Below are 23,902 nucleotides of genomic sequence, written 5' to 3' on the forward strand. Positions count from 1 at the left end.
TTCTCAAGATCTCAGGTTGGCCATTAATACACACACTGGTAGATGTTGGAAGCAACCTGGACCTGATTCCAGGGCCTGGGTTCTAGGTTGAATTGTGAGTGTCACAAAAGCTAAGGTGGGAGTTAAGAGGTCTGCCTCGAACAAGGACACTGGGCCTGACTGGAAGTAATAATTTCAGCTTTACCTTGTCAAAAATAAATGTCAATCATCCACATTATTTTATGTAGGTTATCCAAGAAATCATTTTATGTTTTTTCAACACTTTACTTGTTAATTTAACTGATTAGCACAACCCAAGAATGCTCAGTTGTTTTTCTGCAAATGTTGTAATGATCTGTACCACATTCATGACAGAAAATACAACACTTTTATTTGTATCTATTATCTCTTTATGCTAACACCTCTGGGGCTCTTGGATATTCTTGCATAGCACTTAAAATACCACTTCACCTTGGTGATGAGCCCATCAGTGTCACTTTACAAAACAAAATCCATCCTTGTGGTTCATCACACTACAACCCTCTGGCAACCCATGCTGCAAAGTGAGAATAAACAGGATCCATCTCTATTTCTGCTGGGGCACAGCAGCAGCAGCACAATCCTGTGGTTCCCATGGCTCCAACGTGAAGTTTGGAGGAGACTGACCAGACTTTGCCACTCTAGATGAGTTGCACAGTCTGCCTTACATTTATGAAACCACCTGGCAGAACCCGTATTCACGAATAGCCCAGGCACACACACACACGTTCACTATGTAGGTACTGGTACTGTTGCTGGCTGTCTGCTGTCTGTTCAAGTCGTGAATTACAGACCCTGCCATGTAACTTGCTGTGCTTGCACAGAGCACAGGATACCCATAAGAGTGGACCGCGACTGTTAGAAAAGCTGGATTATCACCCTCCTGATCACCTGCTTCTTACTGCATTCCATAGTGTCTCATTATTTCAGAGGGTCTTGCTCTTGTGTGGTGCAATCCCTTGGGATGTACTGTATGAGAGATATGCAGTCAGAGCAGAAAGGTAAGAATTGCAGGGACTGAGGGAATTATATTATTTGGCATCTACTTCTGTATTCTGTAATCTCTTCCCCCAACAGGCAGGACTACCAAAAATAATATGAAAACACATTTTCTAGATTTATATTGATTAGGTGGGACAGAGTCGCACCACAATCATAGAAGGCCCCACTCTGTGAGGCTCCTGATTACTTGGGGGACAGCACGGTCTTTCTACACCCAGCAGTCCATGCTGACTCCCCCTGTGGGAACATGCCTTGCAGACATCTGGGCATGCTCAGCCATGTCAGAGGCTCCAACAGCCTCCTCAGCCACTGTGGACCTAAAGCTTTAAAGCACTGGAGTGCAGTACTGCCCCTTCTCCCCACCTGGATCTGCTTTCTGATGACTACTGCAGGTGCCGCCGAATGACTTCACATAATGCTGATTGGAACTGGCAGGACTAATGTCTCAACGGCCCAACACAGATGCCCTGTGCTGTCCTGAGAGGTGCAGCCTGCTGGACTAGGCCCTTTGACTCTAGCCATGTCTACCAGAAGTGAGTCATACAAGTCAATGTGAGGGGTTCCTTTGGGACACAATTCTTGCCACCACACTGGAGCTGCTCCAATATCAGAACCATGGTGTAGTCTGGATTTCCCTGGGCCTTGTTGAAGTTAGGCCCATCCCCACACCCTTTACTTGGGCATCACTTCAAAAGACCTTCCCTACTACCTCGGTCCTGGTCTACAGGTTTGCCCCCCCCCCATGCTCTTAGAGACTGTTGGACATTGGCCACTATCACCAATGACTGGATGCCTTGCTCATGGATGGGATGCAGCCCAGCCCATTGTTGGTCTCCTTCCCACCCCTTTCTTATGAGCCAACCCACTGAAGTATCAGAACCTGAAATGATGCACCTTTATTTGTTGACGCTACTGTACTACATGTTTCGGCCTGGTTGATTCACACATTTCTGCAGTGGCAGCCCGCCAGTCATCTACACTGTCTAACCCCAAGTGGACTGGACAGTGATAGCTGTATCTCACATCACTCTGCACCTGGGCCTTGCCTTTTTTACATTTATTACTGAACCTGGCTCCTGACCCAATGTCCTCATGTAAACCCTCTCACCAGCTACTCTTCAAGGGTGTAGTGGGGGAGGGAGGCAAGAAGTAGGCCTCCTTATAACCATCACCGGAAAGACCCCTAGACGCCACCCTCAAGAAAGTTACATCCTTAGCAACCCAGCTGTCTTCCATGGGCCTGAAGACAGCCCATCTTATGAAGACACCAAAACCACAAAGGACAACTTAAGCTCCTTTTGGGCCCGATTGGAAACAGTTGACTAGTGGCTAGACAACACAGAAGACTGATTGGGGCACCTGGAAATGATGAGACCGTTTTCAATTTCTTGAGCTGGATACCATGTGGATACATTTGGATTGCCATGCCAGAGATTTCCTTGACTTCGCGCCAGAGATTTCCTTGACTTCACTGAACTGGCCCATATCCTGGATTGCCTGCCCCGTATGCCATGGAGAACACAGCCCCATATCTCAACGAGAGGATGGGGCTGCACATGGCGGGGAGCAGCAACCCTGCTGGAGACGTCTACATGACCAATCACAGGTGGGTTATTCAGAGTTTAACATGGTACGTAGGGGCTGATTAGGATGGTGGGGAGACCACCAACAACAGGCTCTTGGCGGTGGTCTCCCCACCATCCTAAGCAGCTTTACCGCCTGCCAGGTTTTGTGGGCAGAAAGCCTGACCGCCACACATCCGACGGGCTCCTTGAGCCTGCTGGTGCTGGGGAGGGCCTCCCAATACCTACTATAGTGCTGGTGCCTACCAGGTACCGCCATAGGGATTAGGATGGTCCCTCCCCGCCAGCCTTTCCATGGCGGTTCAGCCACCATGGAAAGGCTGGCGGGATGGACATTGGAGGTCCATAGTAGGCCCCCATTCACTCTGGGCCCATTTCTATGGGTGGGGGGGGCACCTGTGGTACCTTCCAACAGGTCCCTGTACCATGTGTATATAGTACAGGGATGTGTTACACCCGCAGCAATGGAAAACTTGTACAATGCGACTGCCACAGGCACTGTCACATTGTAATTTGGTCTCTGGGACCCCATCTCCATTAGGGAGGGTCCGCCCGCCCGCCATCTTAATCAGGCCCATAGTTCAGTGGCAGACCTAATTCAGATAGATTTGAGGGACAACTTGTGCTCATCCATGAAGTCTTCAGCCAAAACAAACACTGATTCTCATGCTCCCCAGGGTATGTGACCGTGGCAGACCAGGAAATGCCCTTCTCGCTGGCTCCCTCGGGACCTGCTGTACCGCTCCCTTATTTTCTCTCCTGTCTCCCCCACAGATAGGACACTGGCCATAATTATCTCTTGCACCTATGACCATCATGAGTATCCCATGCCATCCTATGTCTCCCGGAATGGTATCGACACAAAACAAACAGATACTGTAGCCCTGCCTGAACAAACATTTACTACTCATACCCTTACCACCGTTTTTTCTTGGTCTGTTCCACATCCTCATTGGCTTACCCTCCCTGTGCCAAATCCCCCCATCTGCCTACCTCTGGCACATGCCCTTAGATCCTGTTGGGGTTCAGGCTGCCCCTTGCCTGCCCCTCTCCTGTGCACCAGTGCTTCATAAATACAGTGCTCTCCCTCCCTTCTCCAGATTTCCTGGTCCTGCAAACTCCCTTCCCCACCTCCTACTCATTGGTACTGTGACACCGCTGCAGCAGCCCCTACCAAAATACACGTGCCTTCCTTCTTCCTGCTGTATACTTCATTGGCTTCATTCGTTAATTGCCACTACTATAGCCCACCACCACTTACTTTAATCACACGCAAAGGTAATGTGCTGATCTCGCGTGTTAAATAGAAAGAGAGCCTATCTTACCTGTCCTCTAAGCACTGACATTAGCCCTTTTCCAAGAGACACACCTTTCAGCAAGGGAGCCTTAGAAACTCAAGCAGGACTGAGTGGGACAAGTCCTCTAAAACTGCTGAACCTCAACCAGTCATGACCCTACCTCGCTCACTTACACCATGCCTACCTCCAAACTATGTGGGGTGGCCATTCCCATTCGCAAATGCCTTCCCTGTAATGTTCTACATAACTGGTCAGATGATGAGGGACTATTCGTGTTTGCCAAGCTCTGGACAGGCACTATGGTGTTCAGTGTGGGTTTTGCCTGTTCTCCTAACAGTGACCTTTCTTTCTCACCTCAACTGCCCCATCACTGAACTCCGCAAATCCCATATCATATGGGGAGAGGATTGGAAGCTAGCGCTGCACGCTGTTCTGGATGGCGAGGTCCATATCTATATAAAGAGTCCTGAAAGGACCCTACTGACAACACCTCTTTAGACCTGAACAGGAATGGTACCTGTCCAACACCTGCCCTTAAGTACACAAACAATGCGGTTCTTATGGCACATACAGTGAATGGTTTGCAAATCTCCTTGATTCTTTTATGGTCTGTATGGAAAGCTTCAATTTAAAGGGGATCCTTAATAAAACATCCACAATGACGTATGGTGAAGGAGTATACAAACACAACAGTTTTCCATTAAAAGTTTACAGACATCCACAATTACTACCTTTTGTAAACTGAGGATTGTATTTGAAGGCTCTGGAAATTGTAATCCCCAAATAATGCTCCAGACCCAGCAGTCTAAAAATCGTCTCTTCTATTTTCAGATTTGCCTCTAAATTTGGGCCAAGTCCGATGGGTGCTCGCTGTACCTCGGGGTTTATCTGCCACAGAGAACTGGGTCTACCTTCTACTGAGGACACCATCAGATGACAACTTATGGAGATGTGCTATTCTATCTGGGACAAATATGAAAACCCTCTGAACAGATCTCTCATTTCTGATTTGTCTTTCTCTTGATAATCCTTTTAAAATACCCTGACTGGATTTGATTAGAACTTTGCATATTCTCCTAGGCTTATGTTTGTACTCTGTAGAAGGCACCATTAGCATCATTCTTTCAAAAGCAGAGCTGCAATGAAATTTAGGAGGGATCACTCTGGCTGCAGGGGAGGGTGTGAAATGTCTGAGTAAACAGTCTCAGCCCATACTATAACTTTTCCTGGAGGAGGCACTCAGTTGTATTTGTTCATCACTTTATGTTCACCAGTTTTCCTTGGAACACTATATATTGTATGATGGCACCCACTAGAATAGGACACTGGTGTAAGGAGTCCATCCTTGAGATGGCACCTCATTACAAAGCACTTTGGGGCTTATTTACAAGCCTCTTGCGCCACCCTTATATCACTTTTCCCATGTTTAAAATGACGCAAAAGTGACGCAAGGGGCTTGTAAATATGCCCCTTTGAATTTTGACCTCTTCCCTACGTTCTACAGATACAGAGGACAGTCTTAAAAACCAAAAAAAATCTCAATTTTACCCAATGCAGAGCTGCCCTTAATCTTCACTGTGCCTATCTGTGCCTCTGAATTGAGTTTTGAAAATAATGTTGTGAGAGTTAGGAGATGTCTCTCCTATCAGTTTCTTCATCATATGAATTAGTTGTATGTTTTCCTATTCTATTAAGATTTATGCATTTAAATGTTTGGTTGCAATAACTGTATGTGTTATATTTGTATGGTTCCATGTGTAAACTGAATAAAGATTGATCGATTTGAAATGAGCGTACAAGGCTGCTCTGCTCAATCATACCAGAGACATTTCACAAACATAAATGCATATAGTGCTTTTGTGCTTTGTCACTCTACTTCATGATGTGTTATTTGGATTTTACCCACTAAGACTGTCCTAATAGGCACCATTCTGGCAGTAGGAAATGAACATTCGCCATACAGCAGATGGCTTACTTCAGTTGAGATCTGCCGAACACACACATAGTAGGGGCAAAGCTGACTGCTTTGGGGTGTGTGTGTTATTCTAAGAAAGAGGTAGCCATATTCCTCAAACACATTAGCAGCTGAGTACATCATCTTTACAGGCTGAAAAGGAGCCTGAGGACCTGGTTGTGGTACAGGACAGCAGCAGCTATCTGGATACTGAGATACACACATTCCAAGAGTCAAATATATCAAACTTAGATGCTGCGCAACTCATAAAGACAACCTAAAAAAGTTATGGTGTATACCTGCTCTCTCTCAGTGCAGCCAGTTATGGTGTATACCTGCTTTCTCTCAGTGCAGCCAGTAATGGTGTATACCTGCTCTCTCAGTGCATCCAGTTATGGTGTATACCTGCTCTCTCTCAGTGCAGCCAGTTATGGTGTATACCTGCTCTCCCTCAGTGCATCCAGTTATGGTGTATACCTGCTCTCTCTCAGTGCATCCAGTTATGGTGTATACCTGCTCTCCCTCAGTGCATCCAGTTATGGTGTATACCTGCTCTCTCTCAGTGCAGCCAGTTATGGTGTATACCTGCTCTCTCTCAGTGCATCCAGTTACGGTGTATACCTGCTTTCTCTCAGTGCAGCCAGTAATGGTGTATACCTGCTCTCTCTCAGTGCATCCAGTTATGGTGTATACCTGCTCTCTCTCAGTGCAGCCAGTTATGGTGTATACCTGCTCTCTCTCAGTGCATCCAGTTATGGTGTATCCCTGCTCTCCCTCAGTGCAGCCAGTTATGGTGTATACCTGCTCTCTCTCAGTGCAGCCAGTTATGGTGTATACCTGCTCTCTCTCAGTGCAGCCAGTTATGGTGTATACCTGCTCTCCCTCAGTGCATCCAGTTATGGTGTATACCTGCTCTCTCTCAGTGCATCCAGTTATGGTGTATACCTGCTCTCTCTCAGTGCAGCCAGTTATGGTGTATACCTGCTCTCTCTCAGTGCAGCCAGTTATGGTGTATACCTGCTCTCTCTCAGTGCAGCCAGATATGGTGTATACCTGCTCTCCCTCAGTGCAGCCAGTTATGGTGTATACCTGCTCTCTCTCAGTGCAGCCAGTTATGGTGTATACCTGCTCTCTCTCAGTGCAGCCAGTTATGGTGTATACCTGCTCTCTCTCAGTGCAGCCAGTTATGATGTATACCTGCTCTCTCTCAGTGCAGCCAGTAAATGGTGAATACCTGCTCTCACAGTGCATCCAGTTATGGTGTATACCTGCTCTCTCTCAGTGCATCCAGTTATGGTGTATACCTGCTCTCTCTCAGTGCATCCAGTTATGGTGTATACCTGCTCTCTCTCAGTGCATCCAGTTATGGTGTATACCTGCTCTCTCTCAGTGCAGCCAGTTATGGTGAATACCTGCTCTCTCTCAGTGCAGCCAGTTATGGTGTATACCTGCTCTCTCTCAGTGCAGCCAGTTATGATGTATACCTGCTCTCTCAGTGCATCCAGTTATGGTGTATACCTGCTCTCTCTCAGTGCATCCAGTTATGCTGTATACCTGCTCTCTCTCAGTGCATCCAGTTATGGTGTATACCTGCTCTCTCAGTGCAGCCAGTTATGGTGTATACCTGCTCTCTCTCAGTGCAGTCAGTTATGGTGTATACCTGCTCTCTCCCAGTGCAGCCAGTTATGGTGTATACCTGCTCTCTCTCAGTGCAGCCAGTTATGGTGTATACCTGCTCTTTCTCAGTGCAGCCAGTTATGGTGAATACCTGCTCTCTCAGTGCATCCAGTTATGGTGTATACCTGCTCTCTCTCAGTGCAGCCAGTTATGGTGTATACCTGCTCTCTCTCAGTGCATCCAGTTATGGTGTATACCTGCTCTCTCTCAGTGCATCCAGTTATGGTGTATACCTGCTCTCTCCCAGTGCAGCCAGTTATGGTGTATACCTGCTCTCTCTCAGTGCAACCAGTTATGGTGTATACCTGCTCTCTCTCAGTGCAGCCAGTTATGGTGTATACCTGCTCTCTCTCAGTGCAGCCAGTTATGGTGTATACCTGCTCTCTCTCAGTGCAGCCAGTTATGGTGTACACCTGCTCTCTCTCAGTGCATCCAGTTATGGTGTATACCTGCTCTCTCTTAGTGCATCCAGTTATGGTGTATACCTACTCTCTCAGTGCATCCAGTTATGGTGTATGCCTGCTCTCTCTCAGTGCATCCAGTTATGGTGTATACCTGCTCTCTCTCAGTGCAGCCAGTTATGATGTATACCTGCTCTCTCTCAGTGCAGCCAGTAAATGGTGAATACCTGCTCTCTCTCAGTGCATCCAGTTATGGTGTATACCTGCTCTCTCTCAGTGCATCCAGTTATGGTGTATACCTGCTCTCTCTCAGTGCATCCATTTATGGTGTATACCTGCTCTCTCTCAGTGCATCCAGTTATGGTGTATACCTGCTCTCTCTCAGTGCATCCAGTTATGGTGTATACCTGCTCTCTCTCAGTGCAGCCAGTTGTGGTGAATACCTGCTCTCTCTCAGTGTATCCAGTTATGGTGAATACCTGCTCTCTCTCAGTGCAGCCAGTTATGGTGAATACCTGCTCTCTCTCAGTGCAGCCAGTTATGGTGTATTCCTGCTCTCTCTCAGTGCAGCCAGTTATGGTGAATACCTGCTCTCTCAGTGCATCCAGTTATGGTGTATACCTGCTCTCTCAGTGCATCCAGTTATGGTGTATACCTGCTCTCACAGTGCATCCAGTTATGGTGTATACCTGCTCTCTCTCAGTGCAGCCAGTTATGGTGTATACCTGCTCTCTCTCAGTGCATCCATTCATGGTGTATACCTGCTCTCTCTCAGTGCATCCAGTTATGGTGTATACCTGCTCTCTCTCAGTGCAGCCAGTTATGGTGTATACCTGCTCTCTCTCAGTGCAGCCAGTTATGGTGTATACCTGCTCTCCCTCAGTGCATCCAGTTATGGTGTATACCTGCTCTCTCTCAGTGCATCCAGTTATGGTGTATACCTGCTCTCTCTCAGTGCAGCCAGTTATGGTGTATACCTGCTCTCTCTCAGTGCAGCCAGTTATGGTGTATACCTGCTCTCTCTCAGTGCAGCCAGATATGGTGTATACCTGCTCTCCCTCAGTGCAGCCAGTTATGGTGTATACCTGCTCTCTCTCAGTGCAGCCAGTTATGGTGTATACCTGCTCTCTCTCAGTGCAGCCAGTTATGGTGTATACCTGCTCTCTCTCAGTGCAGCCAGTTATGATGTATACCTGCTCTCTCTCAGTGCAGCCAGTAAATGGTGAATACCTGCTCTCACAGTGCATCCAGTTATGGTGTATACCTGCTCTCTCTCAGTGCATCCAGTTATGGTGTATACCTGCTCTCTCTCAGTGCATCCAGTTATGGTGTATACCTGCTCTCTCTCAGTGCATCCAGTTATGGTGTATACCTGCTCTCTCTCAGTGCAGCCAGTTATGGTGAATACCTGCTCTCTCTCAGTGCAGCCAGTTATGGTGTATACCTGCTCTCTCTCAGTGCAGCCAGTTATGGTGTATACCTGCTCTCTCAGTGCATCCAGTTATGGTGTATACCTGCTCTCTCTCAGTGCATCCAGTTATGCTGTATACCTGCTCTCTCTCAGTGCATCCAGTTATGGTGTATACCTGCTCTCTCAGTGCAGCCAGTTATGGTGTATACCTGCTCTCTCTCAGTGCAGTCAGTTATGGTGTATACCTGCTCTCTCCCAGTGCAGCCAGTTATGGTGTATACCTGCTCTCTCTCAGTGCAGCCAGTTATGGTGTATACCTGCTCTTTCTCAGTGCAGCCAGTTATGGTGAATACCTGCTCTCTCAGTGCATCCAGTTATGGTGTATACCTGCTCTCTCTCAGTGCAGCCAGTTATGGTGTATACCTGCTCTCTCTCAGTGTATCCAGTTATGGTGTATACCTGCTCTCTCTCAGTGCATCCAGTTATGGTGTATACCTGCTCTCTCCCAGTGCAGCCAGTTATGGTGTATACCTGCTCTCTCTCAGTGCAACCAGTTATGGTGTATACCTGCTCTCTCTCAGTGCAGCCAGTTATGGTGTATACCTGCTCTCTCTCAGTGCAGCCAGTTATGGTGTATACCTGCTCTCTCTCAGTGCAGCCAGTTATGGTGTACACCTGCTCTCTCTCAGTGCATCCAGTTATGGTGTATACCTGCTCTCTCTTAGTGCATCCAGTTATGGTGTATACCTACTCTCTCAGTGCATCCAGTTATGGTGTATGCCTGCTCTCTCTCAGTGCATCCAGTTATGGTGTATACCTGCTCTCTCTCAGTGCAGCCAGTTATGATGTATACCTGCTCTCTCTCAGTGCAGCCAGTAAATGGTGAATACCTGCTCTCTCTCAGTGCATCCAGTTATGGTGTATACCTGCTCTCTCTCAGTGCATCCATTTATGGTGTATACCTGCTCTCTCTCAGTGCATCCAGTTATGGTGTATACCTGCTCTCTCTCAGTGCATCCAGTTATGGTGTATACCTGCTCTCTCTCAGTGCAGCCAGTTGTGGTGAATACCTGCTCTCTCTCAGTGTATCCAGTTATGGTGAATACCTGCTCTCTCTCAGTGCAGCCAGTTATGGTGAATACCTGCTCTCTCTCAGTGCAGCCAGTTATGGTGTATTCCTGCTCTCTCTCAGTGCAGCCAGTTATGGTGAATACCTGCTCTCTCAGTGCATCCAGTTATGGTGTATACCTGCTCTCTCAGTGCATCCAGTTATGGTGTATACCTGCTCTCACAGTGCATCCAGTTATGGTGTATACCTGCTCTCTCTCAGTGCAGCCAGTTATGGTGTATACCTGCTCTCTCTCAGTGCATCCATTCATGGTGTATACCTGCTCTCTCTCAGTGCATCCAGTTATGGTGTATACCTGCTCTCTCTCAGTGCATCCAGTTATGGTGTATACCTGCTCTCTCTCAGTGCAGCCAGTTATGGTGTATACCTGCTCTCTCTCAGTGCAGCCAGTTATGATGTATACCTGCTCTCTCTCAGTGCAGCCAGTAAATGGTGAATACCTGCTCTCACAGTGCATCCAGTTATGGTGTATACCTGCTCTCTCTCAGTGCAGCCAGTTATGGTGTATACCTGCTCTCTCTCAGTGCAGCCAGTTATGGTGTATACCTGCTCTCTCTCAGTGCAGCCAGTTATGATGTATACCTGCTCTCTCTCAGTGCAGCCAGTAAATGGTGAATACCTGCTCTCTCTCAGTGCATCCAGTTATGGTGTATACCTGCTCTCTCTCAGTGCATCCACTTATGGTGTATACCTGCTCTCTCTCAGTGCATCCAGTTATGGTGTATACCTGCTCTCTCTCAGTGCAGCCAGTTATGGTGAATACCTGCTCTCTCTCAGTGCAGCCAGTTATGGTGTATACCTGCTCCCTCTCAGTGCAGCCAGTTATGGTGTATACCTGCTCTCTCTCAGTGCATCCAGTTATGCTGTATACCTGCTCTCTCTCAGTGCATCCAGTTATGCTGTATACCTGCTCTCTCTCAGTGCATCCAGTTATGCTGTATACCTGCTCTCTCTCAGTGCATCCAGTTATGGTGTATACCTGCTCTCTCAGTGCATCCAGTTATGGTGTATACCTGCTCTCTCTCAGTGCATCCAGTTATGCTGTATACCTGCTCTCTCTCAGTGCATCCAGTTATGGTGTATACCTGCTCTCTCAGTGCAGCCAGTTATGGTGTATACCTGCTCTCTCTCAGTGCAGTCAGTTATGGTGTATACCTGCTCTCTCCCAGTGCAGCCAGTTATGGTGTATACCTGCTCTCTCTCAGTGCAGCCAGTTATGGTGTATACCTGCTCTTTCTCAGTGCAGCCAGTTATGGTGAATACCTGCTCTCTCAGTGCATCCAGTTATGGTGTATACCTGCTCTCTCTCAGTGCATCCAGTTATGGTGTATACCTGCTCTCTCTCAGTGCAGCCAGTTATGGTGTATACCTGCTCTCTCTCAGTGCATCCAGTTATGGTGTATACCTGCTCTCTCTCAGTGCATCCAGTTATGGTGTATACCTGCTCTCTCTCAGTGCAGCCAGTTATGATGTATACCTGCTCTCTCTCAGTGCAGCCAGTAAATGGTGAATACCTGCTCTCTCTCAGTGCAGCCAGTTATGGTGTATACCTGCTCTCTCTCAGTGCAGCCAGTTATGGTGTACACCTGCTCTCTCTCAGTGCATCCAGTTATGGGGTATACCTGCTCTCTCTTAGTGCATCCAGTTATGGTGTATACCTGCTCTCTCTCAGTGCAGCCAGTTATGGTGTATACCTGCTCTCTCTCAGTGCAGCCAGTTATGGTGTACACCTGCTCTCTCTCAGTGCATCCAGTTATGGTGTATACCTGCTCTCTCTCAGTGCATCCAGTTATGGTGTATACCTGCTCTCTCTCAGTGCATCCAGTTATGGTGTATACCTGCTCTCTCTCAGTGCATCCATTCATGGTGTATACCTGCTCTCTCTCAGTGCATCCAGTTATGGTGTATACCTGCTCTCTCTCAGTGCAGCCAGTTATGGTGAATACCTGCTCTCTCTCAGTGCATCCAGTTATGGTGTATACCTGCTCTCTCTCAGTGCAGCCAGTTATGATGTATACCTGCTCTCTCTCAGTGCAGCCAGTTATGGTGTATACCTGCTCTCTCTCAGTGCATCCATTCATGGTGTATACCTGCTCTCTCTCAGTGCATCCAGTTATGGTGTATACCTGCTCTCTCTCAGTGCAGCCAGTTATGGTGAATACCTGCTCTCTCTCAGTGCATCCAGTTATGGTGTATACCTGCTCTCTCTCAGTGCAGCCAGTTATGGTGTATACCTGCTCTCTCTCAGTGCAGCCAGTTATGGTGTATACCTGCTCTCTCTCAGTGCAGCCAGTTATGGTGTATACCTGCTCTCTCTCAGTGCATCCACTTATGGTGTATACCTTCTCTCTCAGTGCATCCAGTTATGGTGTATACCTGCTCTCTCTCAGTGCATCCAGTTATGGTGAATGCCTGCTCTCTCTCAGTGCAGCCTGGCTCCGGAGTATTTACCCTTGCTTCACGGTGCAAAGGGGCCTGCAGTGGAGGCAGGATTGTTTTTGTGAATGAGGGGACACCTTTAGAGGTGTTCCCTTCTTTGTAAGAGTGCTGCAGAATGCAGCACATGTGGAAAGAGGAAATAAATAATAGAGATATTTATTCTTGTTGTGCCTCCAACATTGTCTAGGTTTACGCCACACAAAGACCACATCATCAGGTTCAAAGGAACATGATTTCTACTTTGTATTTTGTGGAAACGAGCACGCCGAAGACATTCAGTTGGACTAGCGTGAAAAGCATTTAGTGCAAAAGAAAGGACTAGAAACCAAGAAGATTGTTGCAGTGGGAGACACAACTCACCAGGCACGGAGCCTGATCCGGAGAAGCTGGCGCAGATAGTATGCTCCCCGGCGCACTGGACTTCTCCGGCCGCTGAGCAGGCGTCCAAGGACTGGTCAGTGAAGCAATCTTTACATTTATATCCATTGGGGGTCTCGTCTACCGCCAGCACTGAAATAACACAAGACAGGAATTGAGAAGCCTAATTATGTTCAGAAAAGGGGTGCAAAATGGAAGCTAAGTATTCCAAACCTAACAACATCAGCATTAAATCCCACACTTTGCCTGAAAATAAAACAAATGTTATGTTCAACTTATGAGGCACAGAAGTTAGGGCATGGACAAAGCAGGCTCATGACCTCAGCCAGCAGACAATTTTCATCCACCAGTATGGAGTACTGATTTCACAAATGGAAGTAACAATTTAGGAAAGTTGAAAATCGTCGTGGACCTAAATATTACATGTCATAAACATATACATGCAACCTCTGTTCATTGGTATCAAAAATATTTTTTATTATTTTTATTACTACAAATAATTTTTACTTTATGTACACATTAAAAGAGAAAACATATTGTCCTCTATAGTCAGTTTTACACTGTGATGTGGCAATACAAGTTCATAAATCAATTCTTATATTGACCCACCATCAAATACATTTTACACAGTGTTAATATTAAATGTCTTTGAGATTGAAAATGTTTACAATAATTCCATATTTATCAAGACATATGCATAATCAACAAACAATCACTTCATTATATTAATAGGACATTCATTTCTGGCATGGCTCTTGAAAATCTGTGTCCTACGCGCGTTTCGGCTGTACGCCTTCAGCAGGAAGCCATGTACATAATCAAATGAAACCTAAATAGGGTGCATGCAAACACAAGACATATATCAATGTTGAACAAAGGTCCTACTATATTTTTAAATGCCCATGAAAAATGGGTCTGAACACATATTGAACCAGTTAAGGATTAAAACACTAATTACAAATCAATCATAAATACATTGAGCAAGTAAAGCAAGAATGGGCGAACTAGAATCTCAATTGTGCTTAGATCCCATCACCAAGTGTCAAAAGAAACTTGAAAATTCAAGCAGCTTGTAATAGAGGAGTGATATCCCGGATAAAGAAAAGAAGAACTCAGGTGAAATCATAGAGTGCTAGAATTACAAGTGAGTAAAGAAAAGTATGAAATATTTACAAGCCCGGTCTCCCAAAATTATCAGGCTATTCTCAAGTGAGTTGCTAATGAGTGGTTCTATGAACTAAAGTTATTACCTCTTAAAATCCGACAGAAGATATGACTCCTGGGGTGATATTAAGGGAGAACTCAAACCTGATGGAGAATAGTAAGTTCTATTGGGGAACAAGAAAAAATGGGAAAGTTGAAACATGGCGGTGCTGCGCCGACAAAGCGCACATGGCGGTATCTGAATTGCAGCTATGAGGGGTAAATTACCTCTCGTCTAGTGTCGCCTAAGCTGTAGGAGTAATACGGTCCAAAATAGATAGCCAGGTAATGGACTGTAAAGATGCTGGGCAGTATGTAATTGTGGTCCACTCCAATCGGAAACAGCAATGAAAAGTTGTGAGGCTATAAGGTCACATATACATTAACCAGATAAATATATGAACCTGGTGTCTGTCTGACTATACCGCTCATTAACCTGAGATGAATAGATCTAGAGAGGTGAGAGATTAGTAAATAACTGAATGATTAAAGTCAAGGATACTGATGAAATAGTCGCAGGCAATAACGGAATGCTCACGATTTTGTTACGACTTTAGAATGAATGGGTCTAGTCCTATAGACATCTGACATAAATTTCTGTCATCAAATACCGCTGAAAACATGGGTTTTTAAAGGTCTAAGCATAGATCACGAAATATATGAACTGAGTACCTGCTCAACAAGGCTGGAAAGTTACAGCTGGCGGCGACAAGTGTTCAAGCATGACAAAAAGGACAGAGAACACTCACGGTATTGGTGCCGATGAAGAAATAACTTGTATTTAGAAAAACAGGAATTGCATGTAAAAGAACTGAGCTAAGCTCGTGATAAAATATGTGCAAAACTGCGTTTACCATATCTGTCAACAGGACTGGAGAAAAGGAATTCTAGCTAAAGTCCCAAGGGGCAGATTTATAATAACTGGCGCATCCCTGCATATCAGCAGGGATGCGCCAGTTATTTTGCGCCCCAGCTCCGCCATCATGATTGCGCCGCATTTATAATGCGGCGCACCATGGGGCAAAAATGGCACAGATGCGTCACGCATCTGTGCCGTAAAAGTGGCGCATTGCTGGAGTTGCGTCGCAAGCGCGACGCAGCTCCAGCAATGCTCTGGGGGGCCCTATCTGCACAATGCTGCGTCAATCCTTACGCCTGCTTCAAGCAGGCGCAGGGTTTTGACGCAGCATGGGCTCAAAAGTGACTGAGTGAAATCTTGTAGATTTCACTCAGCCACTTTTAGGAGGCGTTCCTGTGCCGGAACGCCCCCACCTGCCCTGGAACGCCTACATGTGGCGCAGGGCTTTACAACGTGACGCATCTCCCAGATGCGTCACGTTGTAAATACCCCGCACCATGGCACAGGATTTGCGCCGCTGCTGCGTCACAAAAGTGACGCAACGGCGGCGCAAAAGTGGCGCAAGTGCAACATAAATCTGCCCCCAAGAGTTTAGGAGCGATTAGGCATTTCTTGCCGTGCCTCTGGTGCAGGGGACCGGCCGTAAACGTAATCCCATAGTCGCTGTCTTTTGGTACAGAATCGAACAAGGGGTTGGCTTGCCAGTAATAGCTGCTAACAGCTATATAAGTGTTGTGTTCCCTTTAAGTTAGTTGTGGACCTTTAAGTTAGCTGTGTACCTCGTGCCTACATGCGAGGAATGTTTTCCACTGTTTGCTATGTTTGCTTTTAAATATATGTTCCATGCTTCAGTCGTTCATCCTGACAACCAGCATTCTTATCTGCGGTGAGCCAGGGAGAATGCCGCTGCCCGCGTCCCACGCAGTGGGACATCAGCAGGGCAGCTCTCTAGTGGCCGCCCGTCGCAGCCTTCCCCCTCCTTCTGCCTCGCGCGCGAGGCCGCGCCCAGGGAGGAGATCTCCCAATGAGTGTGTAGGTGGAGGCGGGCCCTTAGGGGGGCGAGGCTAGCCCCCCCCCTACATAGGCGTCCCTCTCGCCCAGTTCCTCCTCTGCTTCCTGCGCGCCGCTCTTGCCCGGACACGCGTATTGCTGCCCCACTCTCACGCCGTTCCCCTCGTCGCTCCGGTCGCCGTCGCCTGGCCCTGCGTTCGTCCACAATTCGCGGGTAAGTCTTGCCGCCACTACTCCGCCCCGGCCCTGTCCCTGGGCAGTACCAGGTAGACGAGGGCCCTGTGGCTTGGAATCGCCACGGGCGGAGGGGGCGCAAGTTGCTGCTATGGCGCGGCGGTAATTTTAAAAGGGGGAATGGGAACTGGCATTAGAGCTGGTAGTGGGGTAGTGTCAGGCGGGAGACGTCGGCATCGAGTTTATGGTGTTTTGGAACGGATATTGAGGCCGTGCGTGAGAGGTCAGGGGGGGGCGACTGCTGGTACAGCAGAAGTAACATAGGGCCTAGAGCGGCTGAACCGGGAACTGTGAACGAAGGTTTCGGAGCCCCGCCTCAGCTCAACCCCCGGTGATTTCGAGCAATAACTTGCAACGGACTCCGGCAGCGCCCCTACCACCTTACTCGCGGTCACCTGGGGACGGGTTTCACGTGCGGGGCTTGTTCAAAGGCCTCTTTGTCGCCCACCTCGCTTCGACCTCACCTCCCTGCAGCGGTCCGTCGTCCGCGCCGTCTTCGGCGCCTCCGGCACCCGCGGCACTGAGCAGCAGATGTTTAATATGAGGGTCCAGGGTTCAATCCCTGTTCGGGCGCGTTGATTTTCGCTATGTACGGCGGTCCTATACTTTCATTCTGAATAGGGGTGGGTCTGCGGGTCGGGGCCGCTTTCGCATCGTGTGACGATAGGTCCTCATGTAACGTAACGGGTGCTATGTAAGACGCTGTAATACTTGATTGGTTCGGATCAAGTTCGCGCCATATAAAACTCGGCGAATATTGACAAGGCCTTCGGGGCGAGCTCGCGCTAAATAAAATATGCATGAAAGTGTAATCCTATACTTGATCAGCGGCTCATGGCCTCATGATCCGAATCTGGTTTGTGTTTTCGCGGCTCGGGGCCGTTTTCGCATCGCGTGACGATAGGTCCCCATGTAACGTACCGGGTGCTATGTAAGACGATGTAATACTTGATCGGTTTCGGATCTAGTTCGCGCCATATAAAACTCGGCAAATATGTTCAAGGCCTTCAGGGCGAGCTCGCGCTACATAAGATGTGCTTAAAAGCGTAAACCTATACTTGAACAGCGGCTCATGGCCTCACGGTCTGAATGTGGTTTGTGTTTTCGCGGCGCGGGCCGCTTTCACATCGCGCGTTGATAGGTCCTCAGGTAACGTAACGGGGGCTATGTAAGGCGCTGTAATAGCTGCAAACCCCGTGGCGCTCCCTGGATACGATAGGCGTGCTCCAGCTCCACATGCTGTGTGGTCCGGCTGCTGCATGGCCGCCGCGGGTGCTGAAAGCAGGTTGCGAGCCCCGTAGGCGCGTCCACATCGGAGACTAGCGTGGGTTCTCAGCCCTAACACACCAGCACTGCAAGGCTGGGAGCTGCCTGGGTCCCCGCGGACCACGGGCGGTGCAAACCCCGTGGCGCTCCCTGGATAAGGTTATCGCCCCCCCCCCCTCCCGTCGGCTATGCTGCCGCGGTGGGCGCGGGGGGACATGCAGTGGGCTGCGTGCGGCACTCTCGGGGCAGAGCAGTGGGTGCGAAAACCCACAAATCAGAAGAATGATTGGGTCGCGTCCCGTCTCTGGCAACAACTAAACGATTGGGTTTGTCGCGCTGTCTTCCAAAATGAATTTGTGCATGTGTAAGGTAACTGGGGCTCATGTAAAGCGCTCCAATATCTTCGCCCCCCCCCCCGATTAGGTAGGTGCTCATGTGCGGCGCTCCTGGGCCTCTGGTCGAGCCGCGCGGCGGCTGCGGGTGGGTCGCTCGATCCACCCGCGCCTGATTGTGTAATGTTGGGGCTCGGGTCCTGCACCTGCACAGAGCATTAGATATATGCAAGTCTCTGCTTTGGCTGGCCAGTCTTCCTGTGTAGTGTCATGGGAAGTACCGGACCGGGCACGGTGTATGAGCATGGAGGGCTTAGCCCTCTGAACCGATGGGCTGCGCAGGTTCTGAGGTGCAAAGTCGGGAGTGGGCGTGGTCCGGCGGCTTCACTGCCACCTCTGGTGCGGGAAACCTTGGGTTCGAGCACGCGTCAGCATCCTGTGATTCTGGGCAACTGTCTCAACCACACCGTGCCTGAATGTGTAATGTAAATACGGGCTATGTTAGAGCGCCCCAATAACTTCGGGTCGGGTTCGCGCTATATAAGTCTGCGTCCGGTGATTCGGGCAACTCTCTCAACCGCACCGCGCACCGTGCCTGAATGTGTAATGTGAATACGGGCTATGTTAAATCGCTACAATAACTGTGGGTCGGGGTCGCGCTATATAAATACAACAGGCGGCATGCTATGCTACACACGGGGGCGGGGCTCGCGATTTCGGGGACGATTCACGTGCCCCGATGTGTCATTTAAACGGTAATTAGGATCGGAGACATTTGAACGGGAAATAGCGGACTAAGCCCCCAGTGTCGGAATGCGTGTTGAATACGGCGCTCATTTAAAGCGCTCCAACACCTCCAGGTCGGTCTCGCGCTGTATAATCAGGCAGCCTGTAGTGGCTGGCTGCCGTTGGGCATGAGAATTTGGCGCATCTCCTTCCTGTGCTCGTGGGCAAATCCGGTGATCGTGTAAAGCGCACCAATACCGGCGGGTTGGGTTCACGCGATATATTAATACGCAACAACAATAAGAATGCTCCTTCTCCCCGTTAAACCTACACGGCCCATCGACCATGTGGCGCGTTAAATAGACCTCGGTGGGGTTGTGTGTTGGTTTGGACGTCGCGTCCACATCCTGTGATTCGGGGCAATAACGTGACCCCTTCCCGTACCTGAATGTGTAATGTAAGTGCGGTGATCGAGCAAAGCGCTCCAATACCAGCACACGGTCTCGCCGGCAGCCACGTGGCCATAAGCCATTGAGGGGGGGCCCACAGTCGGTGCTTGGGTGCTGGCCGGGCGTGCTTGAGGCCCCGGGTGCCCCCCCCCTCTGCCTCTGGATTTGCATGCGGGGCTTTGAACCGCTTCGCGCAGGCGCCAGCCTCGCGGCGTGGGGGACATGGGTGCCGCCGCGGCTTCGGGCGGTCGCCGCTGGCGTGCACGGGTGTCGGGCTTCTGGAACTGGTGATGGGTTCCGCCAGCCGTGGGGCGCTGCTTCGTGCTGGTGCAACCGGCGGAGCTCGGGCCACCCCCCCGCCATTGTGTGAATGCTGCCATGCCCCTCCCCCCCCCCACCCGTTTGGGACCGGGCGCGATGTCATGGACGGCACTACCTGTGTGTCTGCATTGTACTATGGAAATGTGGGGGTGCGCTTACAATGTCCGCTGGAGGACTCCTCTGAGGCTCTTGTTTGCTGAAAGACGGTTTGCACTGGTTTTTATCGTACATACACATTTTGGTGCTTCTAGATTACACGTACTGGAATGGTTGCCTTTTGCCGCCCAACATGCAGAGGCGGGATATGTTGGTGTCTTTAATGTTGCTTTGAAGCACCTGATGCTGCGTTTCTTTCCGCGGCAATTCCAGGCACCACATAAATGTCAGGATAACTCGTGCGATTCGTTACCTTCCTGGAGAAAGATCAAGAATTTGTATAGTGGAGGTTTTGACTTCAGTGTAGTAGTGCAGAAGGTTAAATATGCCCGCTGCAAAGAACGTGTGCCAAGTAGATTTTCAGAGTGTGTATGATGTATAGAGGTCAGCAGGCCCCCCTTTGTCACTTGCAATGTAGATCTTACAGCCCTAATAGTCAACCGTGAGCTACGAACGCTCATCCTAGAGCTGCATTCACACCACTAAGCAGACATCATTAGAACATTGATTAGTGTTGCAAAGAGGGTTAATTTGGCTGACCCGACCGAGTTGTGCTTCTCCACTCCATGCAGCCTTAAACTATACTGCCTGCCAGTGGGGAAGGCCATGAATCGCCTACACTTTGAGTCCTTTGGCTCAGGTCACCTTTCCTATACACTGACTCATGTGCATATGATTGATTGGCTCGGCGGATTTTGTGTGAGACGCAAAGTCGCGGACACCCTACACTGGTAGGAGTGGCGCTATATAACTAATTAAATGCATCCGAGAGTGTGGTCATGGAAACGTCGTCATCAGTAACTTCTGGTATTTCATGCCCTGCGCAATTGAGTTAATTTCTCTCCAGTTCCCTGGGAAAGGTTTGGGGGGGCCAGGGTGATCTATGACGAGTCTGTACTCATTACGGTTTATGGTAAGCGTTTTGAGAAACATATGGTATAGTTTTTTACTAGTTTAGCTCTTGGCCAATGGTAGTTTTCGTCAGCCAGATTCGGAATAGCTGGTATTGCAGGACACTAGAGGCGGTTGTGTGTATGCACAAGTTGGGGAATGGCATGCTTTGCAGATTAATTGATTAAATGAATAAAGTCGCAGGTTCTAGCTCGAACAGAGCAACTGTTACTAATCGCAATGACATGGGTTCACACGCACTCGAGAGCCCCCCTTTGCATTTATTCCCTGGTATCTTTGTCCCAAAATGCAGCATTTATTAGGATTATCGGGTACTAGGGGGGAATCTCGTTGGCATTAGTTCCATGCCGGTGGGCAGCAGGTGTACAAATATGTCCAGGTTCAGCCTAAATCCCAGTCTCAACCATGATGCAATGGTCAGCTTGTGGAAAGGTGTAACACAGAAATTGAGCGACCAATGCTATTAATGTAAGTTCAACGCTTGAGTCAGGAGATGCTGCTGTCTCTCATCTTCGCCTTGCTATTAAAAAACAGCTGGGGTAAGGTTTCTCAAATTAGTCATAGTGACGGCTTAGCGTATATAGAAAAGTCAGCAGCCTGTGCTGTGTTGAGGCAAGTTGTGGGCTTGGGTTTGTGTATCATACATAACATCTTGAAGGTATTGTGTAGTTCCACGCTTAAGTCAAGAGATGCGGCTGCCTTTCATCTTTAGCCTGGCTATTAGGAAACAGCTGGTGTGATATTTTCTGCAACTCAGTCATAGTGGCAGCTTAGTCTATACAGGAAAGGCAGCAGCATGAGCTGTTTTGGGACAGGCGGAAGGCCTGGGTTTGTCTATCATACTTAACATCTTTGAGGTTATTCTCCCTGTTCCACAGGGAGGCCAGGGAAAGCACGGAGCGACATGGTTGACCGAGACTTAGCCTGGCTTGCCGCTTCTGCGACCTTGTGAGGTTTGTTTATGTATTGTATGAAGGTGACGGAGGCTGTCACTGTGGTTTGATAGGCGCCAGGGCCAGATGAAGGTTCAGTGCAAGGCCACATTTGGGGGGGCAATTCCAGGCGAAAGCATTAAGCCAGACAGCCCTGGGAATTAGGCAGGTGTACGATTAGCTTAAGATTTTGGTCAAACTGAGGGAGAGCATATCGACCACAAATAATTGGGGAACGAGAAAACGCTTTACAAAGCAATGCTGTAGATTGCCGGTAGAATGCTGTATGGATAGGCTTCAGGGATAAGGCCATGACCTTTCTGGAAGGGGCATTCTTCTTCGACCTGTGTCGAACTGGGAAAGGAAGTAAGGAGGCTACCTGCGTTGGCACATCTTGCCAGGAGTGATGGTCAAAGGTTTTGCCTTCAGCCAGCCTAGGTTAACGCCCATCCACTCCAAGCTAATTGTTCATGGTGGTTTTGGGCCGCATTTACACAGCCCAGTATTTGGCCCCTGGGGTTGTCAGTGTTGTGAATTACTAAATTTCACTGAACTGGAGGTGGGCCGGGTTTTACACGAGCAGAAGTTTGGGAGTGCAAGCCTCCACCTAGGGGGTGGCTGGCTGAATCTGATGAACTACTTCAAACGGTTCACAGCACTGCACGTGGGAGAGTGTCAATGACCTGTGCATACTTCAACCGGACACCCGTGTATGGCATGCCCTCAGCTACATAGTAATAATTGAGAGAGCAGAGAGCGACCATGAGCATGACCAGAGACGTGCTGCTCTCCACAGACATTTGTCAGGTTAATGGGCAAAGCCAGTGGAAAAGCCAGATGTAATGTCGTCATTTAAGGCGGACGTGCCCCAGGTATTGGCAAGATAGAGACGCTTTCAACTATGAAGATATGAACGAAATCATAACTGGGGCTCACAACAAATCATTTGAAAAAATAAGACGTTTCATTTTCAAGCCACTATGGCGGCACCACGAATTACCTATAGCACAGCAACACCGGTATAACAAGGACTGTAGGCACACCTATTGACCCTTTCCAGCAGCAATCCAGTCCGAAAGCTAGCTTCTATTCATCGAGCGAGGCAATTGGATACGCTGTCCCAGTGGAGAGCAAGAAAAGATTGGTATGGACAGCGGGGCTAGTATAAGACTCTATCGTCCAATTTAATGTAACTTAATTTGCAAGCAGAAAGGCTAAAACGAGGAGATGTCGCTAGATATGGGTCAGTTTGCAGTAAACAATAGGATAATACCATGTGAAAGGAAGCATATTTATATACCCGTGATGTCCGCTTGTGTTTATATACGTAGGTAAAGTGGCTGTCTCACACGCTACCTTCACCCTGCTTGTTGTGCTGTAGCTGCTGGGAACACAATTACAAGCCAGGAAGGCACTTAATTTGGCCAATTGAAAAATCTTAATAGGATTGCAGGTCCATAGTGCCTAATTCACCTATGCCTTGTTACCAATGCCATATTTCCCAGCCTGAGAAACAGATTTAGGTGTTGCTCTTCCCGCTCAGCCTTTCTTGGAGCCAGGGAGTTGGGAATCATTCACATATTTTGGTCCCCGAGCTGAGAGATGTATTCTTCGGCAGCTCAGTCAGTCATACTGGCTTTATCCGGAGTCATGATAAACGGCGTCCGATTAGCAGTTGCGTTAAAAAATGTTTTGCCCAGCCGAGAAATCATGCAATCCTCGCAGTAGCAGCAGCAACTCAGGAACCATGACGCTCTCTACACATCACCTTTGTAGATAGAGTGGAAATTAAAACCTTCGTGCTAGGATATGAAGGGAATCGATGGATTGAGGAATTCAGCTATGGTTCAGTTCTGGCTCCATATGCAGGTGCTAGATCTTCCCATAAATACGTTAGGATGATCTGCTGTGGCTTCGCTTAGAAGGTTAGGAACACCAGTCACGTCTAAGCTTACGGCAGTGGGGCCAAAAGACATCCTTTGTTCGCCTGCCCTGTGCTTCTGAGTAATGTTGCAAATTAATGCCGTCTTTTACGGGTTACAGAACAGGACCCCTAATTTAGCCCATTATAAGCTGGCTCGCAGGGGCAGGGCACATATAACAGCAAAGGGAGGAAGGGGGGGCTCTGGCAGCGACAGTAGCCTCCCCAGAGCTGTGGCAGAGTTACAGGGCGATCTGGAGGCAGACGGGTACAGTAAGGGTACCTCTGCG

General features: G+C 48.6%; 1 protein-coding gene across 1 annotated transcript in view; it reads right to left on the reverse strand.

Annotated features, from left to right (window-relative positions):
- Window positions 1-23,902, reverse strand: part of LOC146863624 (phospholipase A2 inhibitor and Ly6/PLAUR domain-containing protein-like) — a 130,755-nt gene that overhangs the window by 225 nt on the left and 106,628 nt on the right. The window contains exon 4 of the mRNA XM_085640658.1: window positions 13,273-13,422. Coding sequence (XP_085496784.1) covers window positions 13,273-13,422 — 150 coding nt within the window. The remainder of the gene's footprint in view (window positions 1-13,272; window positions 13,423-23,902) is intronic.

Source organism: Triturus cristatus, chromosome 2_1 (genome assembly GCF_964204655.1).
Source record: "Triturus cristatus chromosome 2_1, aTriCri1.1, whole genome shotgun sequence".
Classification (NCBI taxonomy): Eukaryota; Metazoa; Chordata; class Amphibia; order Caudata; family Salamandridae; genus Triturus; species Triturus cristatus.